At 44.8% G+C, this 27,963-nt stretch overlaps 1 protein-coding gene across 2 annotated transcripts in view; it reads right to left on the reverse strand.

Moving 5' to 3' along the window:
• SMAD6 (SMAD family member 6) overlaps positions 1-27,963 on the reverse strand; it is a 76,523-nt gene that overhangs the window by 39,202 nt on the left and 9,358 nt on the right. Inside the window, exons 2-3 of one of the 2 annotated variants that reach the window (XM_054043057.1) lie at positions 24,770-24,826; positions 22,109-22,186 (exon numbers count right to left, since the gene is read on the reverse strand). In XM_054043057.1, coding sequence (XP_053899032.1) covers positions 22,109-22,186; positions 24,770-24,826 — 135 coding nt within the window. The remainder of the gene's footprint in view (positions 1-22,108; positions 22,187-24,769; positions 24,827-27,963) is intronic. The other variant, XM_054043058.1, reaches the window with a different exon arrangement.

Here is a 27,963-nt window from a genome sequence, read left to right on the forward strand (position 1 = left end):
AAAACAGACCGACTATGCATCCCTGTCATACGTGCAACATATGTGCATGCATGTGCATATATGTGCGTACACACACACACACACACATTTACTTTGCAGATTCTGGCTGCACTTTTCCAAGTGCCTAAAGAATCTAGATATTCAATTTCTATTAAGAACGAGAATTGGGCATCCAAATCCGTAGGTGGCTTTGAAAATGTAAGCCTCATTTTTCTTTCCTGAAGATTTGAACTCAGCCAGTCACTGAGGCTTCCACCAAAAGCAACAAGCCTCATGGGCAGCGTATCTCAGGGTCTAAAATACGAAGTGTGAGTGAGCCTTTGAAGCAAACCCCTTCAAAGAAGGACACATACCAAAAGTCGCTGAGGTTTTCTGCACAAACAAATTCAGTATGGCAAGAGCAAAACTAATTTGCAAAGATCTTTAATGTTAAAAGTTTCAAATGACTGACCCTTTCAAGCACAGCTGAATTCAATTCCAGCCCGAAAGATTCATATCGCTGGTTCTGAGTGGAAAAGACTAAGGGTATTTTAAGAATATATGGCCATAATTACCTGAAAACTTTAAAAAGCCACTAACGTTTTTTGTTTCATAAAGCAAAGGAGCTGCACAGAGTGTTTCCATTCTAAAACCAGCTCTATGTTTGTACATACTTGTGCTGACATTTCCCTTTCATTAAAATAGCTCAATAAGGGGGGAGGAGGGGAATAACTCTCCATGCACATAGGATCTTTACCTTACTTTGTACTTGCAAAGGAATTTCCTTGATCTCCTTCGGAGTGGAAATTTCCATAGATCTCAGACTTACACCACATGCAATTCACTTTGGAAAGTGTCCTGCAGCAGGGCAAAAACTGGTTCCATCTCTTTCACTTGTTTCTTTTTGACGGGAGATGGGCATAAATCTTTCCAGAATGGGCATAAATGAGTTGAGCTAAGAGAATACAGATGTGACATTTTATTCACTGGGTGAACATGCAGGGTTGGAAATTACCCAGGAAAAACTAGTTTAATACCATCTTAAACCCAGTTTAAACCGGAAAACTGGGAACAATAATTGGATCAGTGTCCAGCAAGTTCAGCATGCCCAGAACGAATCTTTTCCTACTTTGGATGCATCCATTCAAAACTGCAGGACAGGCTTGGTCTGCGGGCTAGGCCACAGTTGGCCTTCTGCTGCAGAATGCTGCATGGCTAAATGCACCTGGACTGAGTCTGCAACTCTTCTTGCTTCTGACTGCTTAATGCTTCAAGCCTACAACTCTGCATTATTGGCGTTTTCATGGAACTGAACGGGCTTGACTTTAGTTTGTTACAATACCGAAAACTGAAATAGGAGTCACGATGTGCGTAACTTCCTTGATAAAATACCAAACCAAAAATGTATACAAACATTCCGATGTTCAATAGTCTAATTACATAGATTAGTATCAGTCCCACGTGCAATTTTACTTTAAATAAATAAATAAATAAACTGGGGCTCACTAGTTTTTCCCAGGGCGGTAAAAACCACCTCTGGTAAATAGCATGCCATCCCTGTGAAAACGCCTCCGAAGCACTGGTGTTCCCAGAGGTACACTTGAAAGAGCTGCCCTGCCTCCGTGCCAAACAGTTGTGGATTAGGCCTGCAGGTGCCTGGAGGCAGGGAGGAGCTGAAGGAGAAAAGAGGGATGGGGAGGAGACTGCTTAATACTGTGCAGCTGGCTACAAACAACAGTTGCTTTAAACGGTTGGCAAAAAAACCTTAAACCACCACTTTAGGTTGACGTATTCATTCTTGCCAGTGACACATCAACCTGTTTGGTTAATAACAGCAGAAAACAGAAACTTCGCCTTTCGTTTCACTTGGCAGGCCACAAAAGTTTGGACTCCAGTTTTTAAAAAGGAGAAAGTTGACGATACTTTTGCCAGGGTCCCCCACACTGTACATTGTAAGCCGCAACGCTGACTGTATTTAGAGACGGGCCAAAAAAAACCCCCAAGAACAAAAAAACCACCTTTCCTCCAAACTTCTGCACCCTTCGTCATGTTTCGGTGGGTCTGAACGATCTCTGGTTTCAGTTCTGCACCCCCACCTCCTCTGCCTGCCTCAGGTGCTGTTCAGTCCTAATGGGAACATTATGGGCCAAATTCTGATACCCCTACACACAATGGGTGATATCCTGGCTCCCATCCCATGGCAAAACTCCCATGGACTTCAGCTGGGCCAGGATTTCACCCACCGCTTGCTCCACATTGGGTTTGACAGCACTACTCAAGGAGTCAGATATTACTTTGGTGTGAATAAGGGTGGAACAAACTAGCCCTTACTTAGTTTCAGGGGGACCGATTGTGGAGTAAGATGGAGCAAGGATTTCAGAATCTGGCCCTTAAGAAATTACTTGTCTTTTAGAACTTATCTCCATGAGAAAGTTGCACCAGTATCAGTGCAGTTAAACTGGTGCAAGTGTTTGAGTGGAGACTCTGATTTCTGTATAAGAGCAGCTTATTTCAGTTTAGCTTAACTTGATTAGGAACAGGTCTAATTAAACTGGTCTGTGTATCACAACACACGAATGTTAAAGGCGAATAATGCAGACTTGGGTGTGTGGACAGTATGTTCAATATTATAGCACCAAATAGAGAACTCCAAGAAGTAGAAAACTATATTCCTAACAAGTGATATTAGCTACATCGTCCCCAGAAGTAGCCTATATATTCATGAATGTTATTTTTGCGTGGTATCTTAAAAATAGCAGTTGTTAGTAAATATGTAGCATACTCCATCCACAAAGTTCCTAGCTCTGTGCTCAGATCCTTTCTCTGTAAATTCAGAAAGGGGGGAAATTTCCCTACCTATTAATTTTCGTTCTTCAAGATCTACTACTCCAGTCCGGGCTCAGGTTTCTGAACCAGTACTGAAGAGACAACCTCCTTATAGGGAGGAGTCAAGTGTTTGGGCCTAATCCTCAGCTGGTGGAAATCAAGGTAGCTCCATTGACTTCAATAGCTGAGGGTCTGACCTATTTTCTATTTTATGCTACAAAGAATATCATTAAAGGCTGGCTGAGTTGTACATGGTGGACATCCAACATACGGAAGAGGTGATTTAGTCAAACACAACTTACTGGTCTCATTACCAGGAGTAAGTGGGTGGCATTCCATGGCTTGCCTTTTGCAGGAAGTCACAGACTACCCAATGGATCCTTCTGGACCTAAATTCTATGAATGTAGGGAAAAAAACTAACATGTGGAGCTTGCTACATGTGTAACATGTAGTGTGAATGGCAGCTGTGAGGGTAAATGGGAGCACAGTTTTAATGCTCAGAGATCACAACTATAAAAGATGCTTAAGGATTCAGGGGCCCAATTCTGCCCTTGTGTACGTACGTACTTCTCCTGTTGGCCTGGCTGGAAGCTGTGTAGGTGATCTCAAAGGCATGAATAGGGATAACTTGTCATTCATTCAGAAGTGACTAAAAACAGAGCATGGGGAGTTTACAATCCCAGTGGTCAATGTTTGCTTTCTCCGCTCCATGTGCACGGTTGAGGAGCAGCCAGGGATGTTCACAGAGTACTGAGCCTCTTGGCTGGAAAGGATGACTCAACCAAGTCATTCTCCGAACTAGACAAACTCACATTTTCCCGGCGTATCGCCTCACAAACAGACCGTTGTCTGAATCCAATGCTCTGACAAGAATGGAGAACAAGTGTTCCGTTGTCGAGGGTCACGCTTTGCAACAGTCACGAAAAGGAAGGAAGGCGAAGTGCTGCGGATTGGCACGTATGTCAACCTGGCACCTGTGAGGGCAGAAGCTCAGCTGGGGTAAATCAAGGTATCCCCGCTGAATGGAGCTGGTCCAACTTACATCAGCTGAGGGTCTGGCTCCAACGTTCAGAAGTACATGTCCCCACACTGCTTTCTGTGCAACCTGGAGGGAGCCCCTTCTCTTCAATCAAGGAATGTTTGTGGTTTGTTTGTTTTTAATAGGCAATTATTTGAAGCAAACTGTGTTAAAAAACAAAGAAAATGGTCAACTGACTTTTTTTTTTTTTTTTTTAAACAAAGCCTTTAGCATTCTTTGGCTTTTCCTATGGAAAAAATCTCAAACTAGGCCCTAATAAATGGAAAGATCCGAAAAAGAGTTGGCCTGCTAGAGCATTTTGCCTCCCCAATGGGCTATGTAGATAAATCTGACACACTCACTGCTAGAGCGCTACACGTCTGCTGAAGAACCCGTTCCCAAGCCCAGGTATTTCAGAGGAGGTTCTTCTCGGACATGATACCGCTTTTTAAAAGGGGTTTGTTCTTTTTGAAATCCCACTGGTTAATAGTAAGCAGGTGACCAAAATTAGACAGGTGCTACTGCCCTCCCAAGCGAGCGACAGTCCATGTAAGAGGGAATTCATCGGAGGACATCACAATGCAGGAGTGCATGATGCCCCAGGAGTGCAGTGGAAAGGTGGCCGCTGCTATGTGCTATCAGGAGGTGTCTAGCTGCAGGAGAAAAGCTCATGCCTACTCTTCCTCCCCAAAGGGTGGGGGCAGTGGAGTAGGGAGGGCAGAAATCCTCCCAAATAAACAAAGCAGAGACTGTGAGGTTCCAGGTCTACAGCCAGCCCAGCTGAGACTCAGGGGCCCACTGTGATAGAAAACATGGGCCGCGGGGGCACTGGTGAAACAGCAGCTGGGAGGGGAAACGGGAGCTGCCGAGTTCAGGAGCGGTGGCGGGAACAGTGAGGCAGAGAGCAGACTGTACTGGGAAAGTAGGGAGCAGGGCTGAGATGTGTTGAGAGGGGAAATGGTAGGAACGGAGCTAGGGAAAGGGAGAAGGTTCCTTATGGAACTGGATCAAGGATGGGAGACCTCCAACTAATCAACTACCCAGCTCAGCTTCTGTGGCTTCCCAAAACGAAGCATGCTGATGTTGCCTCCCTCCAGCTGCAACACAAACTAAGAAAAAAGAACCAGGAAACACGACGATCCTCATTCCACCCTACCTTCTCTTCAGGAAGGGCCATGCATATTAGGGACAGAGCGTCTGCCTTCAAATCTCTCTTTTTACTATGCAGCTTTGGATAAGACATACACAGATCCCAGTGACTTCAAAGTCATGCACACACTTCCACGTCATCCACAGCAATAGGAAAGGGAGGTAAATGGTTTTAATAACTGCTGACCGCCTTCCACGCTACACAGCATGTTTGGCCAAGCGCAGGAGGCAACATGTCTACACTACAGCCCCATATCAGTAGAACCACATCGTGCAGGGGTGTGAAAAATCCACACGTAGTTATGCCGACCTAACCCCCGGTGTAGACAGCGCTATGCTGATGGGAGAGCTTTTCCCGTCGACACAGCTACCGCTCCTCGGGGAGCAGGGTGAACTACACCAATGGGAGAAGCCCTGCTGCCAGCGGGGTAGCATCTTCACTTAAGGGGTACACTGGTGCAGCAGCACTGTATATGAAGACAAGCCCTTAGCCCACGTCATTTCAATGAAACATAACTGTTAGGTGGTCTAAGAAACATACGTCCCAGTGTCATTTGCAGCTGAGGTGCCCCAGGTGGTAGCACGGTATACTGCAGCCACACCAGCGTCCAAGCACCCACAATGGAACATCATTGTTGAGCTGAATAGAAGGAGAGTTTCAAAAGCTTCTCTGCTACTATGACATTGAGCCTTTCAATTGTCTGGTGTTCTCTGTGCCAGCGTAACGGGGCTAGAGGCTAGGAAGGCAGCGAATAATCCCCTCACCTGAGTGCAAAGAGCTGGCGGAGCTGTTCTGAGACTGCTACTTTAGACTAAGAGTCAGAGTGACCTCCATGGTTCTGTTCCTTCCCTCGCAGGAGAGAATGAAGAAGTCACATAGTAATAGATCTGCCAGCACTGTCCCTCCCCCGCCTCAAGGTCCCCTCTGCCCACAGGGAAAGTACATGCAACTGGGCTTCACCCTACAATGGGGGTGTCTGCCCTACATACAGCCCCTGCAAATGCCACACAGCAGAACCATAGGCGCTGACTCCATGGGTGCTCCGGGGCTGAGGCACCCACGGGGAAAAATTGGTGGGTGCTTAGCACCCACTGGCAGCTCCCCGCCCCCGCATCCCAGTTCACCTCTGCCTCCGCCTCCTCCCCTGGGCGCACCGCGTACCTGCTTTCCCCGCGGCTCCCAGCGCTTGTGCCGCAAAACAGCTGATTCGCGCTGCAAGCGCTGGGAGGGAGAGGAGAGGAGGGAGAACGCGGTGCGCTCGGGGAAGAGACGGGGCCAGGGCGGGGATTTGGGGAAGGAGTCCAATAGGGGCAGGGAGGGGGCGGAGTTAGAGCAGGGACTTTGGGGAAAGGGTTGGAATGGGGGCGGGGAAAGGGTAGAGTCGGGGCGGGACCAGGGGCACAAGCACCTACCGGCACCAGGGAAAGTTGGCACCTATGAGCAGAACCACACTGGTCCTGCAGCCCAATGGCCATCTGCCCTCAGGAAGGGCATGGAGAGAGACAGGATTTCCCCCTTCACAGAAAAGGGATATTCTGCGATCTGCTGATCCAACGACTTCAACTGGGTGTCTCCCGTTCACACCCGCGGAGAATTTGACTATTTGGTTTTCTACAGCACCTTTCATACAATGTTCATTACAAGCCAAGGAGTTAACGATGCTAACCTAACGGCATAGGTCAGCATGGCAGCTCCTCTGTGCTCAGCAATTCTTACACCAGCTTTAGACACAAGAAAGAACCGGTTTTATTACACAAGGGAACATAAGCCTGGAAACCAAGGTTGCTCCTTTGTCACAACAAGCAGCTTGGAATGTTTGTTTCCCTCCATTTAGACAGTGACCAGAAATCTCAGCTCAATCACTCACTGAAGGCTGGCACCTCTGATGGTGGGGGGGAATAGCTCAGTGGGTTGAGCATTGGCCTGCTAAACCCAGGGTTGTGAGTTCAATCCTTGAGGGGGCCACTTGGGGATCTAGGGCAAAATCAATACTTGGTCCTGCTAGTGAAGGCAGGGGGCTGGACTCAATGACCTTTCAAGGTCCCTTCCAGTTCAAGGAGATGGGATATCTCCATTAATTATTATTATTATTATTATTATTATGGACTGCCACCCTTTGGTGCTGCGCTGCAGAGCCAGACACGGGCATGACCCAACACCCTGATGTCTGGCTCGAAGCCAGAATTTTCTGGGCCAGGGAGAACGCTGTTGCCAAAAGATCCATGCACACACACACTGTTGTGTGCTAAAAGCAAAATGCTTCCAAAACTGTGAGCAAACTGACTTCAAATGTTTTTAAAAAGACATGATAAAGTTCAGCAGAGGGGTTGGCTTTTGGGGATTATTTTAAACTGCGTCTACTTCCAGGTCTGATGCTGTCAACAAATTGAACTCCCTTTCTGACTAACTAAACTGACATTCAGATTCCCATCAAGGGCAATAAACCAAGCCAATATATCAAGGAAGGGGCTAGCAGCCTGTTAACATGCTCCAGGATTTTATCGCTGGACATGGTCTAATCCCTGTTCCAAACCAAGGAGCTGTAAAGGCCATTACAATTCAGCATTTAGTAATTTCGGAGGAGGTCAGCCAAGACAGGCATTTCCATGCAAAATATTTTTATACTTACAAGAAAACCAAACAGCAGTTTTCATCAGTCTTAGTGCTGATGGCTTATTGCACAACTCTTCTTACCGCAGCAGGTCACTCCAGCCCTCCTTTCTGCTTGAGGGCTGTGCAGGTACTTAACCATAGCAACGCTTTCTTCAGATTAACCCTGGTACCCTCTTTCTGAGGGAAACGCCTGAGGCAGGAATGTGAGGGACAGGAAATGCAGCCCGCTGCTGGGAGAGAGCGCTAGATAACGCTGGCGTTTTACATACATTCTCTACTTGCGGCTTCCATCATTCTGCAATTCTTTGCCTCTCGGGGGCAAGATATTTCTGAGGATATCTGCATAGTGGATCACTTTTCTGGCCAAAGGTGAACAGTGGGGAATAATAAACACTGCCTTGATATTAAAGGATAGGAACAAACTTCTCTGGACCGGTGCCCCGTGGACGGGGGCCATGCGTAATGGAGGCCAGAAAGCACATCATCATATGGCTGAGGATCCCAGCAAACGGAACCAACAAAAGCGCTATGTCCACACTGCAGTTAGCCCACGTGAGCGGCACTGGGAATGGGCGGTGGAGGCACTGCCTAAGACTGAGCTCCCAGGATGCACTATACCTCAAGACAGTATTTGGTCCTGCCATGCGGGCAGGGGACTGGACTCGAAGACCTCTCGAGGTCCCTTCCAGTCCTAGAATCTATGAAAAACACACTGCCCCTGGGAGTGCAGTCGCTGCTCCCCGCAGCGTGCATTCCCCTCCTGGAGCCAGCTCCTCCCATAGCCCCCATGTGGAGGGGGAATGGGGCTCTCCTCATCCCCTCTGGAATGCCCAGCCCCACTGCAGGCACAAGCTTAAAGCAGACCCTGTACAGAAAACTAGGAGTCCCTGGTTTCTCTTCCCCCTGATTTGCACACCAACCAGGGCAGGGCATAATGGAGCAGGGAGGTGAGGATCCAAACAGCAATGCGCATGTCTGTAGTCCCCTCCAACCCAGAGCCAAGCCTACTCTGCCAGTAAATGTAGCCTGTGGTCCCAGGGAAGCTAGGCAGTTCGAAGTCTTACACAGCACAGCCAGAAATGGTAAGGCCTGTACTTGTCAGCTGCTGAATCGCACAGTAAAATCCACACAAATATCCAGTGTTCCAGAGAGGTAGGTTTAACCATCAAGATCTCTGAAGAACGACGGATGTTTTCCTGGAGTCACTTTTTTTTTTTTTTCTTTCCAGTTTGTCTTAGGAGGAGGGGGGGGGGGGTTGTTGTTTTTTTCCCCCCTTACTAAAACACATCTCACACCGCACACCCCTTTTAGACTTGAGCATCTTCCAGAGGTGAAATGCTGAGTTAGCTATCGGCTTCCAGGAAAGGAGGTGCCTTTGATGAATACCAAATCTACAGGCTTCAATCGTTTCGGTGTGCGCCACGCTTTTAGTAAGTTATTTCCGTGGAAAACCTTAGTAACTCAGTTATAAATCAAGCCTATAAACACCTCTCCTCATCAAAGCACCAAAACAAAACGTCTATTACTGTAACTCTGAATTCTAACTTCTCCCTACCAGTTCATATCAGAAGCCAGAAATTCTCCTTCATACCATTCACCATTTTCAAAGGTTGTAAATAAGTTATCTCCAGCATTCAGCAAATCCATTTAAAAAGCAACACACGCGCACACACACACACACACACACACACACACACACACACACACACACACACACACACACACACACACACACACACACAGAAAAAGGTCAGCTCAAATGAAGATGTCCCATCAGACATGTACTATTTAAAAGACACAGCGGGAGTTACATCAAACACATTTTTACTACCTAGAAAGTCGCATCCAATTCCTAACAGGGAACAAGATTGTCATGTTTTGGCTAGAAAGACTAAATTCATTTATTTTTAAATAAACTTGTTTATTTCTTGATGTTTCCTTTTTAAGTGTGATGCTTAGGTGCTTGGACAAACAAGGGCTATGATTATTCTGCGATTCAAGGTCAAACAACCAGTCAATGAAACAGAGACAAAAACATAGTTTATCTGGGTGTTGTGCTTTCTCAGAGAACGTCTACATGGAAAACATTCTCACTAACTACTAAAACCCGCTTCCAATTCCAGGTAAGAGGGGGAGGAAGGGTAACTGTTTTGTCTTTTTTGTAAAATGACCAGTGAACCTTCACATAGCTAAGCTACTTAAATGGGAAAGTCAGTCCTCAAATATTGCCTGTCTCGGCTATTTCACCTGTCCAAGCCAATGTCTTTCTGATTAGACAAATCAGCTTTGTTGAAAAACAAAGTGCTCTTGGACTTATTGTCTGCAAATTCACATAGGCATCGCTGCACCAGTTCGCAGTGAGTTCTGGTTTGGAAAGCTTCCTTTGTAAATGTAAGGGTTAGAGAATTTATTTCTTTGTAAATCACACGTGAGATTCTGGAGCACAATGATGCAGCAATTTAAATATTATCTGGAATTATGTGGCAATGTACCCATGATTGCACTCTGCATGGTCCCTGGGCATCCCATTTAAATCAACAGGAGCTACATGTGCATGACTGAATGTAGAAGTGTGGTCTGTGGGGTAGCTCTGATATAGTGGATTTGGCCCAGGCAAAACGCTGATGAGACCTAACTTTGAGTGCCAATTCTACCATGACTGTTTATTTGACCCTGGACAAGTCATTTCTCGGCGTCTCATTTTCCCATTTTTTAAATGGAGACAATGGTGATTTTCCATTTTTGTAAAATGCCGTAAGATCTATAGAGAAGTGCAAGCAATATTTATAATAATGGGAAAGGAAGCACAGCCCTGTGGTTAAGGGACTGGGCTGGGACTCAAAAGATCTCGACTCAATTCCCAGGTCTGTGACAGATTTTCTGGGTGACTCTGATGTGCCTTGGTACCACATCTGTAAAAGTGGGGTAGGAATCCTTTTCTCCTAATCTTCAGCTGTCTTGTCTATTTAGATGTAAGCTCTTCGGGTCAGGGTTTATACAGCACCTAACGCAACGGGGCCCTGATCGAGGCTTCTAAACACTATTGTATTAGTGCTACCACGGTCACTTACCCTACAAGATGTGTTGTCCACACAGATTCCACTCTTGGTGCACATGCAGCCCCATGCGTGCGAGATCAGATTCTTTTTGAACAGAAATGTCTACGGAGGCCCCGCCCTCTGGGAGCTGTTGCAACTACCGTAGCCTAGGGCATAGGGGGCCGGGCAGCCTCCGGCACCTCTCAGTTCCTTCGTCAATAAAGAATCCCATATGTCAGGCTGCTGAATTAGCAGGGGCACCTCTCAAAGAACCAGAGTTACTGTAAGGTAAGTAACCATTCTTGCGTCTTCGAGTGACTGTCCATACAGATTCCACGCCTGATGATTAGCAGGCCATAACCCATGCTCAGAGGCAAGTAAGAGGAGTTCTATTTACATATCAACTGAAGGACCAACCTGCTCTAGGAGCCTGCCACAAGGCATAGCAAGTAGTGAAAGAAGGGACTGAACTCCAGGTCACCGCCCTGTTTATCTCAGTCAATGGGACGATATTCAACGAAGCTGCGGATGCCGCCTGCGTTGAGTTAGACTGAGACCTTTCTGCAATCCCTTGAGATAGTTTTGGCAAGGATATCAGCTGTCCTCTCATTTGTTCTGCAAATGCAACAAACAGTCTAGATGAGGCTCTAACGGACCCAGTCCTGTCTAAATAAAAGTACCAGGCTCTCACCACACCCAGCACTGTGTTGTCGTCATTTGCACTGCACATCCAGAACGTACACAGTTCCAGCTAATGGAGGGTCATCCTCTTGTCTCTCAGCCTGTCCAAGATCAGGAAGTCCGGTACCAGTCCCACAGCTAAATCAGCTACTGCTGAGAACCGTCCGTGCCATCTGCACCCAAGCCACCTTCGTTGTTGGTGCCAATAAAATGGGCATGGATATTTTCAGTGCCACTCAGCGCTGAAGTAGGTTCTGCTGCATGAGCGGCACCAGGGGCAGCACAATCATTGCTGCGTGACGCGACCACCTGTGCCGATTTCCAAGTCTCTGCCTTGAGGCTCTTTGATGTTGGAGTTTTGGGGAAGAACTTTTGTCTCCTGCCTGGGGTGGGGGGGGGGAGGGGGGAGATCTGTGCATGCCCTGGTCTCTGGAGCATTGCTTCTGATAGCCTTATCCTGGCTCAGCGCACAAGTGGTGGAACAGTGAAGTTACTGAGCATCCTGTGAGCACTGATCATCATCATCATCATCATCATGGCTCAGCAGGGGCGGGAAGCCACCAGGGAGTGTAACTGACCAGGGGGTCGGGGGGGGAGGGGGAGTTCTCTCTGGTTGCTTGCCTGGATCAGAAGACATCTGCATTGATCTTTCTCAGAGATGCAGCCTCAGAGATGAAGCCTTTTGTGCGCGTCGAGAGGATGTGCACACTGAACAGCATGCAGGAACGTGCCCTTCTCCTAGGCATGAGAGGCAGGGCGAGTGCCCATTATTTACGGCATTATTGTGTTGAGGATGGACTAATCTTGAACCCTGGAGACTTAACTTGGGCCATTTGGGGCATATGTTTGGGGGAGTCTATACCTTGCACAAAGGGGTGAAGTCCTAAAGTAACTAGGCAATAGAACGTATCTAGTGAACTGACCACCAACTAACAGTAACTCGGATACTGTAGGGTTCTGTCTCATAGTCACCATTGCTAACAAGGAAGTGGTTGAGGCCACTCCACCCTTTAGAACCTTGGCTACAGCGGTCGCAAGGGCTCCCAAGAGGCTGGTGTGGCCCCAACAGACACTGTTGTTCAGAAAGAATCCGGTCTCGCATGCATAGGGCACATGCACACCTACTGTGCAATCCGTGTGGAAAATCAGTCGGGGAACTATTATTATCATAGTTTGGCCCTAGGGTACAAAAGCACTGATTAAAGAACCTCCTCCAGGCAGGGAAAGTGTCTTTTATTTACCTGTAAAGCACCATGCATGGCTACTGTATGGCCTTATGATAGGTGCGCAGGGAAAAAGATGCCAAGTGGACATGGGTCCTACAATATACAGGTCCATGCCATGGTCTTCCTCCAGCTGCCCCTCTCTGCTCCACTAAAATGAAGGCTGGGAAGAATGCTACTCTTGGCTGAGTTCCCTTTCCAGCTTTTCAGCAAGAAGGATGTGGTGCAAGAGCTCACGGTCTCTGCATACCTGATTGTGATGTCACAGCCAGGAAATTTGCCCTCATCCCAGCCTGGAAAATGCCCTTCTCAGGAAGCCAGTAGGATTATGTGATTACTTCCTTTTGGCCACGTAAAAGGCAGCCGAGCTGAGAACAACAAACTTTACTTGATGTTAGCAAGAGCTGGAGAATTAACGGATTTCATTATACACAAGTATCTTACTGCATCCACAATGGAATACTCTGAAGGCCCTGCACACTTGACATGCTTATTTCCCACAGGCTACTAACACAGCTCTATTTAGGTTTTATTTCAAAGAAGAGAAGGCTGCGGGTAGGCCCATCGAAATCAGTGGGAATTTTCTCACTGACGTCAACGGGAGAATGCCTTAATTATTCACCTGCAAGTTTTGTGTGAATACTTACAGGCATGCACAAATGACGGCAGACACAAATACAAGGGTTTTGTTTGTTTGTTTGTTTTTGCACCCCAATCGGTGACGTGTTGCAATATTTAAATGCAGTACCAACTGTGCACAGGAATTTATCTTCTGCAGTCTGCTATCGATTACAGGGCATATAACATTCAACTTGATCTTGGGAGCTTTTCCTTCCATTTGCAAATCATACACCAGCTTATATTCGTTAAATCCAATGGTTCCAGCAGCACATTAACTTGGCGCTAGTGGACCATCCTATATATTCCTTGTTCCTACACTAATATAATGGGCTCTCTTTCTATGTTACTAAAAGTCAACCAAGCCACACAGTCTATTGCTGGTTTTTCAGCCTTCTCTTAAAAAACAAATTTCATTCATAAAGTTATTATCTAGGCCACCTACAGAGGCAAGTACAATTCTAAACCCAATCCAGACGCCCATCAGTGTCTTCCCTTAAACCTGTTGGCTTTTGGTGTATTTAATGTCGATCCAGAAAGACTTTAAACTTTTGCTGTAAAATAAACTACAACACCTGGATTTCCCTGCCACCTGCGTGTTCCAAAATATTATACATGCCATATCACAGACTTTCCATAACTTTCCTTTTAAAGATTAATTAGTTATCTGAACAGTGATTCACCTTGTTGTATGTAAGTGTTGGCTTTGATGTCAATTCCAGACACGGTAAAAATTTTGTATTAACAAAAACAAAGTGAAGGTACCTTACTGTTTTGGGTTGGGTTTTTTCAACTTACTGGGAAATGATATTGCTCAATCATGCTCTGTGATTTTAATTTAAAGGTTTATAGAGCTCAATGGGCCATATGGGGAAAGAAGCCAAGAATTATTTTCTAAAGTAAACTGGAAAATAGATGCACTTTATTTCCCGTTGGCAAACTAGGACTATGGAGGGAAAATATTTAATATAAAAACATCTGACAAAGCACCTCCAGGATGTATTTTTTTGCATCAAAGAAGTAGCTCTTGGCAACGAACACGCTACCCTGACAAGAAAACTTTTTAGCCGAGCCCTGATTGTTATAGACTGCTCAGAGTGCGGAGACATGCCAACTAACCTGAAGTTAAATATGAAAGAAAAAGGAAAAACATTACAGGCGCAAATAAACATCTGTCTACGATTAACCTGGTCGCACAGACATGCACTGGCTTTTTCAAAACGAACTCGGTGTCTTTTAAAAAATGATGCAATAATTTTACTATTTAAGACCCTGTTCCTGCAAATGCAGATGACCCATGGAGCCCCAATGAAATCAAAGGGGCCCTGCAAGAGCCCCAGTGAAATCAAAGGGGCCCTGAGCACAGCAGGTTGTCGTACGTGGTAAATTGCAGGATCAAGGCCTAATGCAGGGAGTAGTGACTGTTGCCTACACAAAGTAATGGAGAGCCTGATGCAACAAATGATTTAGTCTATTGCCACAATCCCAAATACAGAGTGAAACGACAGCAAGAGGCGGAACCAAACTACAGAAACAAATGTTTCACCCCCAACAAAAAATTCGCTCCCGGTTTAATTTATGTGAAAAATAATATCGGGTTTTCTATTAACAGATAATTTCACAATCTCTCTTCAAACCTGGAAAGGTTAATGTTTGCCCAGTTTCCACACACACCCGCCTCACATATTTAGAGGCTTTTCTTTTTTTCATATTCCTAACAGAGGAGATCTTCATAAATTTCCTTCTTAGCACGAGTCCTGGCAGTCTTTTGGGAGGGGTGGGGGGTGAAAAGGGGGTATTCATTTCTCCAGTCAGTTGGGACTCAAAATATGTTCTCTTACGTTCATCTTCAATGCTTGCTGAAAGCAGAAAATACCATGCCCATTGCTTTGTGCTGAAGGAATTGCCGGAGTATTGTTTTGAGTTGCAATTCAGGGGCGTATTCCTTCTTGATCACTAGGACAATTCCATTTCTACAGCCTCCCTCCTTCTGCTGCCCCATTCGCACACCCACCTACGTGTCACCCCCATCCTCAAACAAATGCACTGACTTCCCAGCCGTTGACAGGGCTAGATCAAAACCGCCCTCATTGTATTTAAAAACCCTCCACGGATTTCCTCCAAGCTGCTTCATAGCCAGTCTCTCTCCATTCCATTCCTTCTTCCTCTGCTAGGTTAGCACTGGCCTCCCCTCTCTGTCCCTCCACATTAGTGCAGGGTGAATAATTTGTAACAAACCATTTATTTGACAACTCTCACCTCTTCTCTTTGGGAGCCGTCTGCAAACAGAGCTGTATTTTCTAGACTCTACCCCTTATTCAAAATGTTCATTAATTTCCACAAATAATTCTTTGTCTGGTGCGAGCATTTGACACTCGAGCTGGTCAGAGCGGAGGCAGGGAGGCCACATGGTGAGCTTTCTGCGCCCTCGAATAAGGATTCTGATGTGAACAGCCATGATCCCAAAGCTGAAATCTGCTTTTCACTAATATGCTCACAGTACTAACAGTCACCGTTTCAGATACACCTTCCCTCCAGCACACTCAACGTCTCTGGGACGCAAACTCATCAGGGTGGGGACGCAGCAGAAGTGAGTAATTCTAAAATCCGGATGAACACTTGCGGAAAATTTTCTGTTGCATTTGCCCTGCTCTGCTCCACAACATCTGCCATCATTAGCGCGAGAGCCTTCTCCTTTTCAGCTCCTGCCACTTGCAGCTGGCTTCCCTGTCTATCTCCCCATCCACCGCCTCTCCATTTCATTACAATTCTCGGCCCATACCTCGTCTTTTCTCCCGTTCCTGTAGCTCTGATCTTCCCCCCTTTGCTTTTACGCAGGATTTAACTCAAAATCGCTTTGACGTATTGTACTTGACACTGCAAGGTTCTTAGTGCCTCCTGAGTCAGAATATTGGCCACAAAAGTCCACACAGGAATACTCACCACCCCACAGGAGCTTGAGGGTGCGCAACATTTTGCAGGATGGGGCCCAGAGGTTATGCAGGATAGCCTGGTACAAAATAAAACTGAATTGCATTGCATCAGTATGCATCGTCTCACACACACACACACACACACACACACACACACACACACACACACACACACACACACACACACACACACACACACACACACACACCCCCCCGACGAAGGGAATAAAGTTTCCCTTTGGACAATATTGACACCCAGGGTTAGCACTTTGCAGCAAACACTCGATTCTCAAAGGAATTTCCATAAGCACCATGCAAAGATTTATACAGGCCCCGATTAAGAGAGAAATAACGAACAGGCACGAAGCGACACATGAGACAAGTTGTGGGGACTAGCTGCTCATGTTGAGAGAAAATGACCTTCACAGAAGCTTGGCACTGACTCTTGCATGGAACTGGGCACCACCCATTACTCTCTGAACAGTTTCCATGGAGGCACACAGACCGATCTCCGTCTGTCACACTGTGCGCACACTAGGCTAAATGTCCCATGGCCCCCTGCACAGGAGTGAATTTCACCCATAGTTACTGCAAAGCTGATGCCAGCCTGTTTCTGAATCTAATATTTATGCCCTTCTACTGTTGTTCCAAACGGAATCTAACATTCCAATACCTCTGCTTGCTCGACGCCCCAAAGGGCAGATAACTGCTCCAGGCTCTAGTCTACCATAAATAATAATGAAGACAATAATATTGTTCACCTTTCACCCAAGCAGATCAATGTTTTCAAATCATTAATGAACATATGAGGTCCCTGTGAAGTATACGTTATTAGCCCAATTTTACAGATGAAGAAACTGAGGCATGGAAAAGTGAAAGGGAATTTGTGAGTCACTGACAGCACCAGGAATAAAAACCAGGAGTCCTGACTCCCAACCCCAGGCTCTACCCACTAGATGACATTTGCTAGCCTGGGAAGCCAAATTAAAGCTTAAAAAGGACTGAAATGCCAGAAGACCCAAGCACCACGATCCACTGAAATGGGCTCAGAGCCTCTGAATGGGGATATTCATATGGAGATGATCGAGGGGACAATGCTCAGCTCCTAGGAGTGGGAGTGGGGTTTTGTTATGTGACCAAGCTAGGTGAACGTCATCAAGCTGATTGGCTCCATTCAACGCACTGGGGAAAGAACGGGGATCTGCTGAGTACGCAGAGTAAGCTCCAAATGGGACCCATCTTGAGTGGTACCTGAGCATTTGGAACCCCTGCTGACGTTCCTGCAAGTTACAGATGCTCAGCCTCATTCAGGATTTGGGCCATTGGGAACGTAGTCAGATGATGGAATGAGAACTGAGTGACAGATGGGCCCGTTAGAAACTCAGATTTGCTGTTGAAATTCTAGAGATGCACAGCTCTAAGAGAAGACTGGAAAACTGCAGCATGCACAATACTAGGATAATACCCCCAATAGCCACTACTCTTCATACTGCAAATAGCGTACAACCGTCCAGACTCCAGGAGGAGTTGACACCCCCACTAAATTAGAACGGAGGGTCACTGTTCACATGAATTTATTACAGCTGGCTAGCTGGACAGACATTGTGCTGATGTCCAGCCTGCTGTGTGCTTGGGAGTGGACAGTAATGAAATGCCAGGCTATGGGGTTTTGAAAAGCCGTACAGGAGACGGCATCCCTCAGTGCTCAGGGACCTAGGAGGGGGAGCAAATTCCATTGCCCCATGGACCATCCTACACAGCGCCTACTGCAAGGCACGGCTCCCATCTGCTTGAGCATGTCACGGCAGTAAAGAACCAGTTTCCACAACAGCGCAGCCCTCTAAATGCTAAGCAAGTCTAACGGGTACAGCAGCTTCTTGGCATTTCAAACAGGAGCCAACTGTCTGGGAAAAAAATTACTACTAATGTTCCATCAATGATGAGTCACGGGGCTGAGGTTTTGATTTTGGACTGTTGGTGTTTTTTGTCCTTTGAACTAGCAGGCCCCCACCTTCTCCCCGTGGGACTGCAGGAGCCCAGGGGTGAACATCGCAGCACTGCAGACCCAGTCTGGAGGTTTGCTCTCTGCAGTCAGCTAGGGTGAGATGCGGCTCAGCTCCGATGCAGAGGGTTGCATGCACAAAGTGCAAGATAAATAGTAGTGAGCAGGGCATTCATGAGAGTACGGCTGCACAGTTGCCAAGCTCCCCATGACTAGTAGCAGGAGAGCAAGTCTGGGGCGGGGGGGGGGAAGAAGCCTGAGAAAATAGCACTGTCACGCCCATCCCTTTCCTGCCCTTTGACTTGCAAGTAAGGGAGTGGGCAAGGAGAGCGTCGTCTGCTGAGTACGGAAGATTGCACGTTGTTTGAGTTTGACTTCACTTGTGTTCATACTTAGCATCCGCTCACAGTGCACTGGAGCATAAGCAGCCAGCACACCCTGCCGTGTATCACATACCGATCACGGCCCACAGCTGGGTACTACTCACCCTGAGCGGTTCTACTAGCAACACTTACGTCATTCTTACCAACGTTCCGACCTGGCCCATCACTGGACCAACCACACGCCCCTTCTCACGACTGAGCCGTGTCACTCTGCACGTGCGTGCATTCGCGCAGATAAGGACTTGATTCTGAAAAGCGCTGAGCACTCTGGTTCTGCTCCAAGAAGGCACTTAAGCATATGCTTAATTTAAGCATGTGTACAAGTCTCTCTGATGTTCTCAGGCCACTGCAGGATCAAGACCTACTTGTCCTGTCCCCCCACCCCCTTAAACACAGGCCTACAACAATCAGCAGTAATAATATATAGCAGGGGAAATAACTCCAACGAGGAAAATACGTGACCTCTCTTTATACTCCCTAACCCTAAATCTGCTGCTGCTTGAACTAAGAGACTGAAGACTTTGGAACCAAACATTCGTATTTGCCTTTTCTGAGCAATCCTAATCTTCAAAACCTGTCATATCTTATCAAGAAACCAGAAGCAGCAGCCCAGGCTCCAGACTACGCTGTCTTTACAGGTTGCTTGCTCATGGGAGAGTACACTTGGCACAGCGTTATCCCGGAATAAAAGATTTACTTTACTGACCAAAATGTTTTAAGTCCCAGCTGAGGGAGGGTCCAGGGATTCCACTGTTGTGTGCATTTGCATTAACAGTATGCACAATACATTTAAGAAGCTTTCCTTTATACCTTGATAAATGTCTATGTTTTTTCCAGTGCAATCTTAAGAAGGCTTTTGATAAAGAGAAAAGATAAGATTAGCTTTTGGGTGTCCTTTTCCGGGCTATGATTAAGCCACCCATACTTTGCAATTTTCATAGTGGATTTGCTGGTTCATTAGAGACTTTTCAAGATTCCTAGGATCAATACTGTGCTCGTGAAAATAAGGCCAAGTTCAAAAGGAGAGGGGTTTTGTTTTGTTTTACATAGATAACCATTTGACTTCTTGCTAAAACTTCCTGGCTAGAAGTTCATCCGCTAAACTAACAACAGTGAAGAAGGGACCTCTTTGTTACCCAGAAACTGAATGTTGTGGTTTTAGTAGGAGAAGCATTTTTGGTGATCAAAGCTAAAGTAAAAAAATAGTAGTGGCTCGATGCTAGATCCAAAGTTTTCTTATTTTTGGAACAGGAGTGAAAAGCACACTTCAGTTTCTTAGACACACGGAGAAGGCACGGCAGACATAAGTTTTATATATCATTGCATATATGTAAGTTGCACCATAAACTAAACAGAACAAAATATGGCACTTACATTGTTCTAAGTTACGTTTTTCACTTCCTGGTTGACAACACGCATGGGTTAACTTCAATGAAACTCTTATCCTCTATCTGTGATCATGGCCACTGGGAGAAAATAAATCACCTAGCCCCAGACTCTTATTAAGAGTTGCACCATTTGAAACTACACAGTGGGAGAGAAGTATCCAATTTCAGTGCAACCCTGGTCACGTTATCATTGTGTTGTTCAAGTAAAAGCTAAAATATCTCTTCTACTGCGGAAAACCTTCCAGACGTCCAACTCAGATAACACAGTAACTAAACCAACACCATCCATAGGAGCTCTGTTTCTAAGATTAACGGGTATTATCCAATTGCCATAAAAGCTAGGGACATCGGAAGCATTATGAACTTGTTCACCGCACAAGGAATGTGTTAGAAATTGTAAACATATATTTATTACAATGAAACTCAAAACAATCCCAACTCCCCGCTCTCAAGTTTTCCCCTGCTATGGACAATTGACAACAGGCACATTGGATTCAGTATGTCAAAACACCAAGATGTATTCAACTGTACCAAAAGAATCCTAAAGGACAATGAAAATGAAAAATGTATAAGGGAGACGTGCTCTACCAACACCATGTACCTCTTCAAAATGCCATGTGGTATGGAACTATTTAAACGGCCTAAGAAATACATCGCTCTCCCAAAGCTTGTGATAAACTCTTTGACAAGATAAAAGGAGTAGGGCGAAGAGGCAGTCTCCTGACATTATTATACAGGCAACAGCACCTCAACTGATATTTTGATTATTCAGTCCTCTAGGGGGAGCCACAATTCTCTGATGATCTTTAAGCAGGTCTGTCATCCCAATAACCAGCAAAATCGGGATTAGGAAAACAAAGAGACAAGAAAGCTCATACCTTTTGGTGTATTTAAAAACTGAGCCTTGCCAACCTGAGCTAGCCTTGTCACTGAACGAAGACAAACAAGACTAATCTCGAATACTGCACTACATGTGAGCGGCATTAACAGCCACTACCAAAACTAATTAAAAGTAGCTGTATCTTTCAGATATGTAATAAAACAGTACTAATTAGGCAAAGGAGCCATAAAGACTAGCACAGCAGCTCCCAGGCTTTATTGGTTCATGAACCACTGTTTTAAAAACTGCTGTGAATGGATGGAACATCAAGCTCACGTATCATTATGGTTTGGGAACCCCTGCACTAGAGGATATACTGCATAGGGCAATCACAGGCTGGCCAAGGAATGGGCAAGTTGACCTAACAGACATGAATTCTATGATTCTGTGAACTGTTACAAAAGAACGCTCAAAGGACGCTCACTTCGTCAGTGCATGTGCCATTGGTAGAACATGAAAGGTTCACCAGCCATTCCGCCAACATTTTATCCCTGTTGTCTGAGGTTCACCATCAACTGTAATACGTCATCGTTGGCATAAAAACTAGGTCTGAGCCTGTGAACAGTGCTCTCCCACCCCAAATTTACAAGCTGAAAGAATAGTTCGGCCCACCACTCCGCTGCAGTAAGTGGAGTTACACCAGGGATGAATTACATGGAATTGCACCCTAGTTCCTGTCCAAAGCAGCTTACAATCTAAGTCTCCAAGCCTACAAGTCTTGCCAGCAAGTCAACCTCTCGGCCTATGGCCTACGCGAAGCCCTGTTAAAATCAATAAGGTTCCGTACAGATGGTGGGGTGCCAATTCCAGAAGAATGGCCTACGGGCCTGATTTTGCAAACTCTTGCTCACTGGCTTCAACAGGACTGTATGGGATAGTAAATTCTGCTCACCTGAGCAAGCGTTAGCACACTAAATCCTGAAACACAACAGTTAATTCATGCTGTAAATATTCACCAGGGACAGTATAAAAAACTCCATTAAATCTGAACTGCCCGCTCATTCTTTTTATTATAAAATATCTGGCGCTTAGAGACCATTCTTAACTCCCCCTCCTGTGTCAAGGTTTGAGTAGGATCTTTTAATAGTGGGTGATTTTATCACCCTCCAGAGTAGGAATGGAGTTCCTGCCCTAACTCCAAATCTCCTTGCTTTTCCAAGCGTGCATCAGACAATTAACAACATTTTAATACAGCTTGGAGTTTGCGAATAGCTCTATTCAACCAACCAACTTGAACAACCCCTTCGATTTTTTTCTGTTTTCCCTGAGAATCTCACATACAGAACTACATTTAATTCTGCTTTTCTGCTAAAACCAGCAAGTACAGCTCCAACACAATAACCATTCAACTGCTGATGTGTTAACGTCTGCCAACCTGAGAATTCTCCCGGGGTGGTGTTTGGTGAGTTAGTAGCCTCTGTTTCAGTGTAAGACAACGTGGAATCTGATAGATCTGGAAAACAGAAGGAGAACATTTAGTACTTTTGTGCCACAAGCGCTGTGCACCCGCTCACGGACATACTGTGCCACTTTGCCTGCCCACACCTTCCAGAGTGAAACTACTGCTGACCCAGGGCGGAAAGTAAGTGCTTTATTTCTCTTCTCTGACAGGCAAAAATGAAAAGTTTCAATTGCTTCGACCACAAAAATAACTACAGTTCAGTTGATTAAACAAGTAGAAACTTGGTGCGTACTGGATAAAGTTACGTTAAGCCTCTAAACAATTCATAGTTACTATACTTAATTATCACCATTAAAATTCTTGAAGCTGTTTATTCTTGCTTCTTTCCTTCCTTCCTCTTTGCTGAAGCTAAGGAAACTTTGTTTTAACAAGTTAAGAGTCCTTGTTATTCTCTCTTGCTTACCCCTTTAATTAAGCGCTCAAATGTTTGCTCACAGATTATTTTTTCAGTCAAATAAACCCATGAAGTACATCTCACTGTTTTCCATACCTGCAGCACAAGTAGCTTCTAAAAGGAATTAATTTTGAGCTTATTTTTCTTATGTAATGTAAGCTTAGACGACCAGTCCTTTCATTTTCCGGGACACTCTTATGGCTGGACCTCTGGTGTGACCCATTAGCCATGACGCATACTATCCTCAACTGCAAAAAACACTGTGAGTTACTTCTCTGGGTGAGGTTGTGCCTTTCAGCAAGGGGTGGCAAATGCACTGCACCACCCCAACTGTAGTCCCAGGAAGCACTGTGACTCAAACACCCCGCCAGGACACAGCTCCCTCCCGAATTCCCTTGCTCTGGGGGGTTAGTAATTTGCTGCTGGCCCAGACCATCAGCGAATTATGAAACTTCCCACCAGCACCCCTCCCTGCCTACCTGCTCCAGGATGTAGAGTAGTGGTGGGCATCCTGCAGCCCCTCAGGATAATCCGCTGGCGGGCCGTGTGCGGCCTGTGGGCTGCAGGTTGCCCACCACTGATGTAGAGAATACCAGGCACACAACACCCATGTGTTCCTGCACAGCCTGGCCCAAGGTCTGAATAGCCTGCACAAAGGGTGTAAATGAAGTTCTCCTTTCCCATTAGGCCTCTGCATAGTTGCACTGTGCACGCCATGGTCCAGCCTTTGGCTTTTGTTGGGATTTTTTTGGTTGCTCAGTTTTCTTGTTAGCTTGTTCTGGGGTCTTTAGAAAAGATCAAAGGCGCCATTTTGAAATCTTTACTCGGTCCTTTGGGTCTGACTCTACCTCCTGTATGACCCCACAATTCCCAGTCTGGTGTTCCTGGGTGCACCTCTCCAAATCCCTTTGAGACCTCAGAGTAATGTATTTGCCAAGTGTGTCCTTATCTATTTGGCAAATACTGAATGATTCCTCATCCCACCCGCTCTGTGATTCTAACAGCTCTGTGATGAACATGTCTCTCTCTCTGTGTACTTCCTCTTTTGTGAACCAGCATTACTGACCATGGGAGAACTGGAGAAGTAAGATACCACTCAAAGTGACTATCACTGGAAGAATCTGGCCCATTGCCTACAGAGTCTCTCAAAAAAAACCACATCAAACTTCCCCCCTTTGAGGTGCACTTGTTACTTCCTATTTACCTGGATACCGTGAAAGCCAGGGCAGAATTTGGCACAGCGTCTACTAAGGGAATATATGCTTTGGAAGGCATTTGCTATTGAATTTTGCCAATTTTAAAGTAGGTCACATTTTATGCTTCACTGTGACCAGATTTATTTCAATGATACTTTTAAAAGTCGGAATAATTCATTGGAAAAAATTAAATTCCATTCAAATGTTTTACAGTATGGAGCTTAAAGAGCTCGTGTCTCAGTTTAATAAACACTATACTAATAATGCTTAGCTCTTACGTAGCACTCTTCGTCTTGAGATCTTTAAGAACTTTACAGTGAAAGTATAATCTTCCCTATTTTACAGGGTGATAGGCCCCAGGTGAGAGAAGCAGGACAGTTACAGAGCTGGGGATAAAGTATCAGAGGGGTAGCCGTGTTAGTCTGGATCTGTAGAAAGCAACAGAGGGTCCTGTGGCACCTTTAAAACTAACAGAAGTATTGGGAGCATAAGCTTTCGTGGGTAAGAACCTCACTTCTTCAGATGCAAGTAATGGAAATTTCCAGAGGCAGATATAAATCAGTATGGAGAGCTGGGGATAGATCCCAGGAGTTCTGACCCCCACTCCAGTCTGCAATTCAATCTAGTATCCAATAAAAAAATTAAGTCTGATAACCAGTCATTACATCTTCATTAATAATGACAGTGTTTCACCTGAATGCAGATTATTCTGAAAAATACAGATGTAGCAAAGAACGTGTGTTAATATATAAAACCATTGGTAATAAAGATATGATCAAAAACATACAGATTATTTTATTTTTATTCATGTATTTCTGATAACTTGTCAGCTGATGCTTGTTCAGAATTAGTGATGACCTCCACGTTCCTACATTTTGACATTTGCCTGACACACCAGGCTGGAAATGACCCCAGTAGAAAACAATACAACATTTTGGTTATGAACTGTGAATGTCCTAGAGTTTGTAAAGAGAAAATACTTACCCAGTGGCTTTTGCTCGTCATGAGGAGACAGCCGAGAATAAGGAGGCGGGGGAGACTCTGGAAAACAAGACCTCATATTAGTGCTATATCAGGTTAAAAGTTCAAACCCTCAAGTTTTCCCTCCTAGGAAGTAATATTTTGGTGGTAAGGTAAATCCCCATTCATAACATGGCAGAAAAGTCATATGCAAATAACTCTTGGCCAAGATATTTCAAAAGCAGCTGGTGATTTTTGGTGCCCAATTTAACACACCTGTAAGGGGTTTCCAAAAGCGCTGAGCACCCACCCTCTGGAAATCAGGCTCCTTTAGGTTAGGGCATCTCCAAAAATCCAGTTACCCAAAATCATCAGTCCCTTTTGAAAAGCTTGGCTTTTATCAACTGGTCATCTGTCTAAAATAGTCCTGTTTCAAAACATAAACATGGGTTTAACAAGAATTCGCTGGATATTGTGTCAAAGAGTAAGAAACTGCATAGCATAAATAAAAAGACACTATCTTAGGACATAAAAGAAAACATTATGATCCAGATTCTGATCTCATTCACACCAACGTAAAACCAGTAAACCCAATTAAGCAACTTAGGTCTGTCCCTATAACTTCCTAGATAGAATAAAAGGTCAGTAGTAATAGCCTACCATAATGGCATGTTATCCAATCTAGCAACACTACACCAGCCTTGAATTAACAAAGTACTTAAGCATGTGCTTAGCTTTAAACAGGAGTAGGTCTACTGACCGTTGACTTAAAGTTGAGCATGTGCTTAAATGCTTCTTTGAATCCGGGCCACCTACATAGCTCTTGGACCACTTACATAGATAAGGACTACTCAAGAAAATAATGGTTGTACGATAATGCCCTTTAATTGGTCAGACTTTTCTTTCATTGATCAGGCTTGAATAATGAGAGTATAGCAGTAGGAATATTCTACCTACCACCTGACCAAGATGGTGACAGTGACTGTGAAATGCTCAGAAAGATTAGAGAGGCTACAAAAAGAAAACCCAATGATGGGGGATTTCAACTATCTCCGTATTGACCGAATGAAGAGAGAACATTTTTAGACACATTAATGATTGCTTTTTGGAGCAGCTAGTTCTGGAACCCATGAGAGGAGAGGCAATTCTTGATTCCATCCTAAGTGGCACACAGGATGTGGTCCAGGAGATGAATATAGCTGAACCTCATGGTAATAGCAACCCCATAATGTAATTAAATTTAACATCTTTGTAGGGAGGAAAATAGCAAAGAAACACACCACATTTAACTTCAAAAGGGGGAACTACACAAAAACAAGAAGGCTAGTTAAAAAGAAATTAAAAGGAACAGTCACAGGTGTGAAATGCCTGCAAACTGCATGGACCTTTTTTAAAAACACCATAAGAGAGTCAAACTATATGTAAACCCCAAATTTAAAAGAAAAAAAAACAGAGGACCACAAAAATTGCTACCATGGCTAAACAACAGAGTAAAAAAAAATTCTTTTAAAAATTGGAAGACAAAAAAAAATTATTTTAAAAATTGGAAGTCATATCCTACTGAGGAAAATACAAAGGAACATAAACACTGGCAAATAAAGTGTAAAAGTATAATCAGACAGGCCAAAAAGAATTTAAAGAGCAGCTAGCAAAAGACATAAAAACTAACAGCAAAATTGTTTTTAAGTACGGCAGAATCAGGAAGCCTGCCAAACAATCAGTGGGGGCCACTGGAAGATGAAGTGCTAAAGGAGCACTCAAGGAAGACAAGGCCATTGCAGAGAAGCTAAATGAATTCTTTACACCACAGAGGATGTGAGGGAGATTCCCACACCTGAGCCTTTCTTTTTAGGTGACAAATCGAGGAACTGTCCCAGACTACGGTGTCAATAGAGGAAGTTTTGAAACAAATTGATCCATTAAACAGTAGTACGTCAACACAGCCAGATGGAATTCACCCAAGAGTTCTGAAGGAATTCAGACATGAAATCACAGAATTATTAACTGTGGTATTTAACCTATCACTTAAATCAGCCTTTGTACCAGATGATTGGCGGACAGTTAATATAATGCCGATTTTTTTAAAAGGCTCCAGAGGCGATCCTGACAATTACAGGCTGGTAAGCCTAACTTCAATACCAGGCAAATTGGTTGAAACTATAGTAAAGAACAGAATTGTCACACACTTAGGTGAACACAATTTGTTGGAGAAGAGTCAGCATGGCTTTTATAAAAGGAACTCATGCCTTGCCAATCTATTTGAATTCTTTGAGGGGGTCAACAAACATGTGGACAAGCGTGATCCAGTAGATATAGTGTACTTGGACCTTTAGAAAGGTTTTGACAAGGTCCTTCACAAAAGGCTCTTAAACAAAGTAAGCAGTCATGGGAGAAGAGGGAAGGTCCTCTCATGGATCAGTAACTGGTTAAAAGATACAAAAGAAAGGGTGGGAATAAATGGTCAGTTTTCACAGTGGAGAAAGGTAAATAGTATTGTCCCCCAAGGATCTGCAGTGGGACCAGTGCTGTTCAACATATTCATAAGTGATCTGGAAAAAAGGGTAAACAATGAGGTCACAAAGTTTGCAGATAATACAAAATTACTCGAGATAGTTAGGTCCAAAGCAGACTGCAAAGACTTACAAAGGGATCTCATAAAACTGAGTGACTGGGGCAACAAAATGGCAGATGAAATTCAGTGCTGATAAATGCAAAGTAATGCACATTGGAAAACATACTCCCAACTATACAGACAAAAGGATGGGGTTTAAACTAGGTGTTACCGCTCAAGAAAGATCTTGGCGTGATGGTGGGTAGTTCTCTGGAAACATCCACTCAATGTGCAGCAGCAATCAAAAAAGCGAACAGAATGTGAGGAACCATTAGGAAGGGGATAGAAAATATCATAATGACATTATATAAATCCATGGAACATCCGCACCCTGAATACTGCCTGCAGTTCTGGTCAATCCATCTCAAAAAATATATTAGAATTGGAAAAGGTACAGAGATGGGCAACAAAAATGATTAGGGGTATGGAACAGCATCCATTGGAGGATTAAAAAGACTGGCACTGTTCAGCTTAGAAAAGAGAAGACTAATGGGGGATATGATAGAAATTTATAAAATCATGAATGGTGAGGAGAAACTGGGTGTTATTTACCCATTCACACAACACAAGAATTAGGGGGTCACCCAACTAAATTAATAGAGAGCAG

Source organism: Malaclemys terrapin, chromosome 10, assembly GCF_027887155.1.
Source record: "Malaclemys terrapin pileata isolate rMalTer1 chromosome 10, rMalTer1.hap1, whole genome shotgun sequence".
NCBI classification, from domain to species: domain Eukaryota; kingdom Metazoa; phylum Chordata; order Testudines; family Emydidae; genus Malaclemys; species Malaclemys terrapin.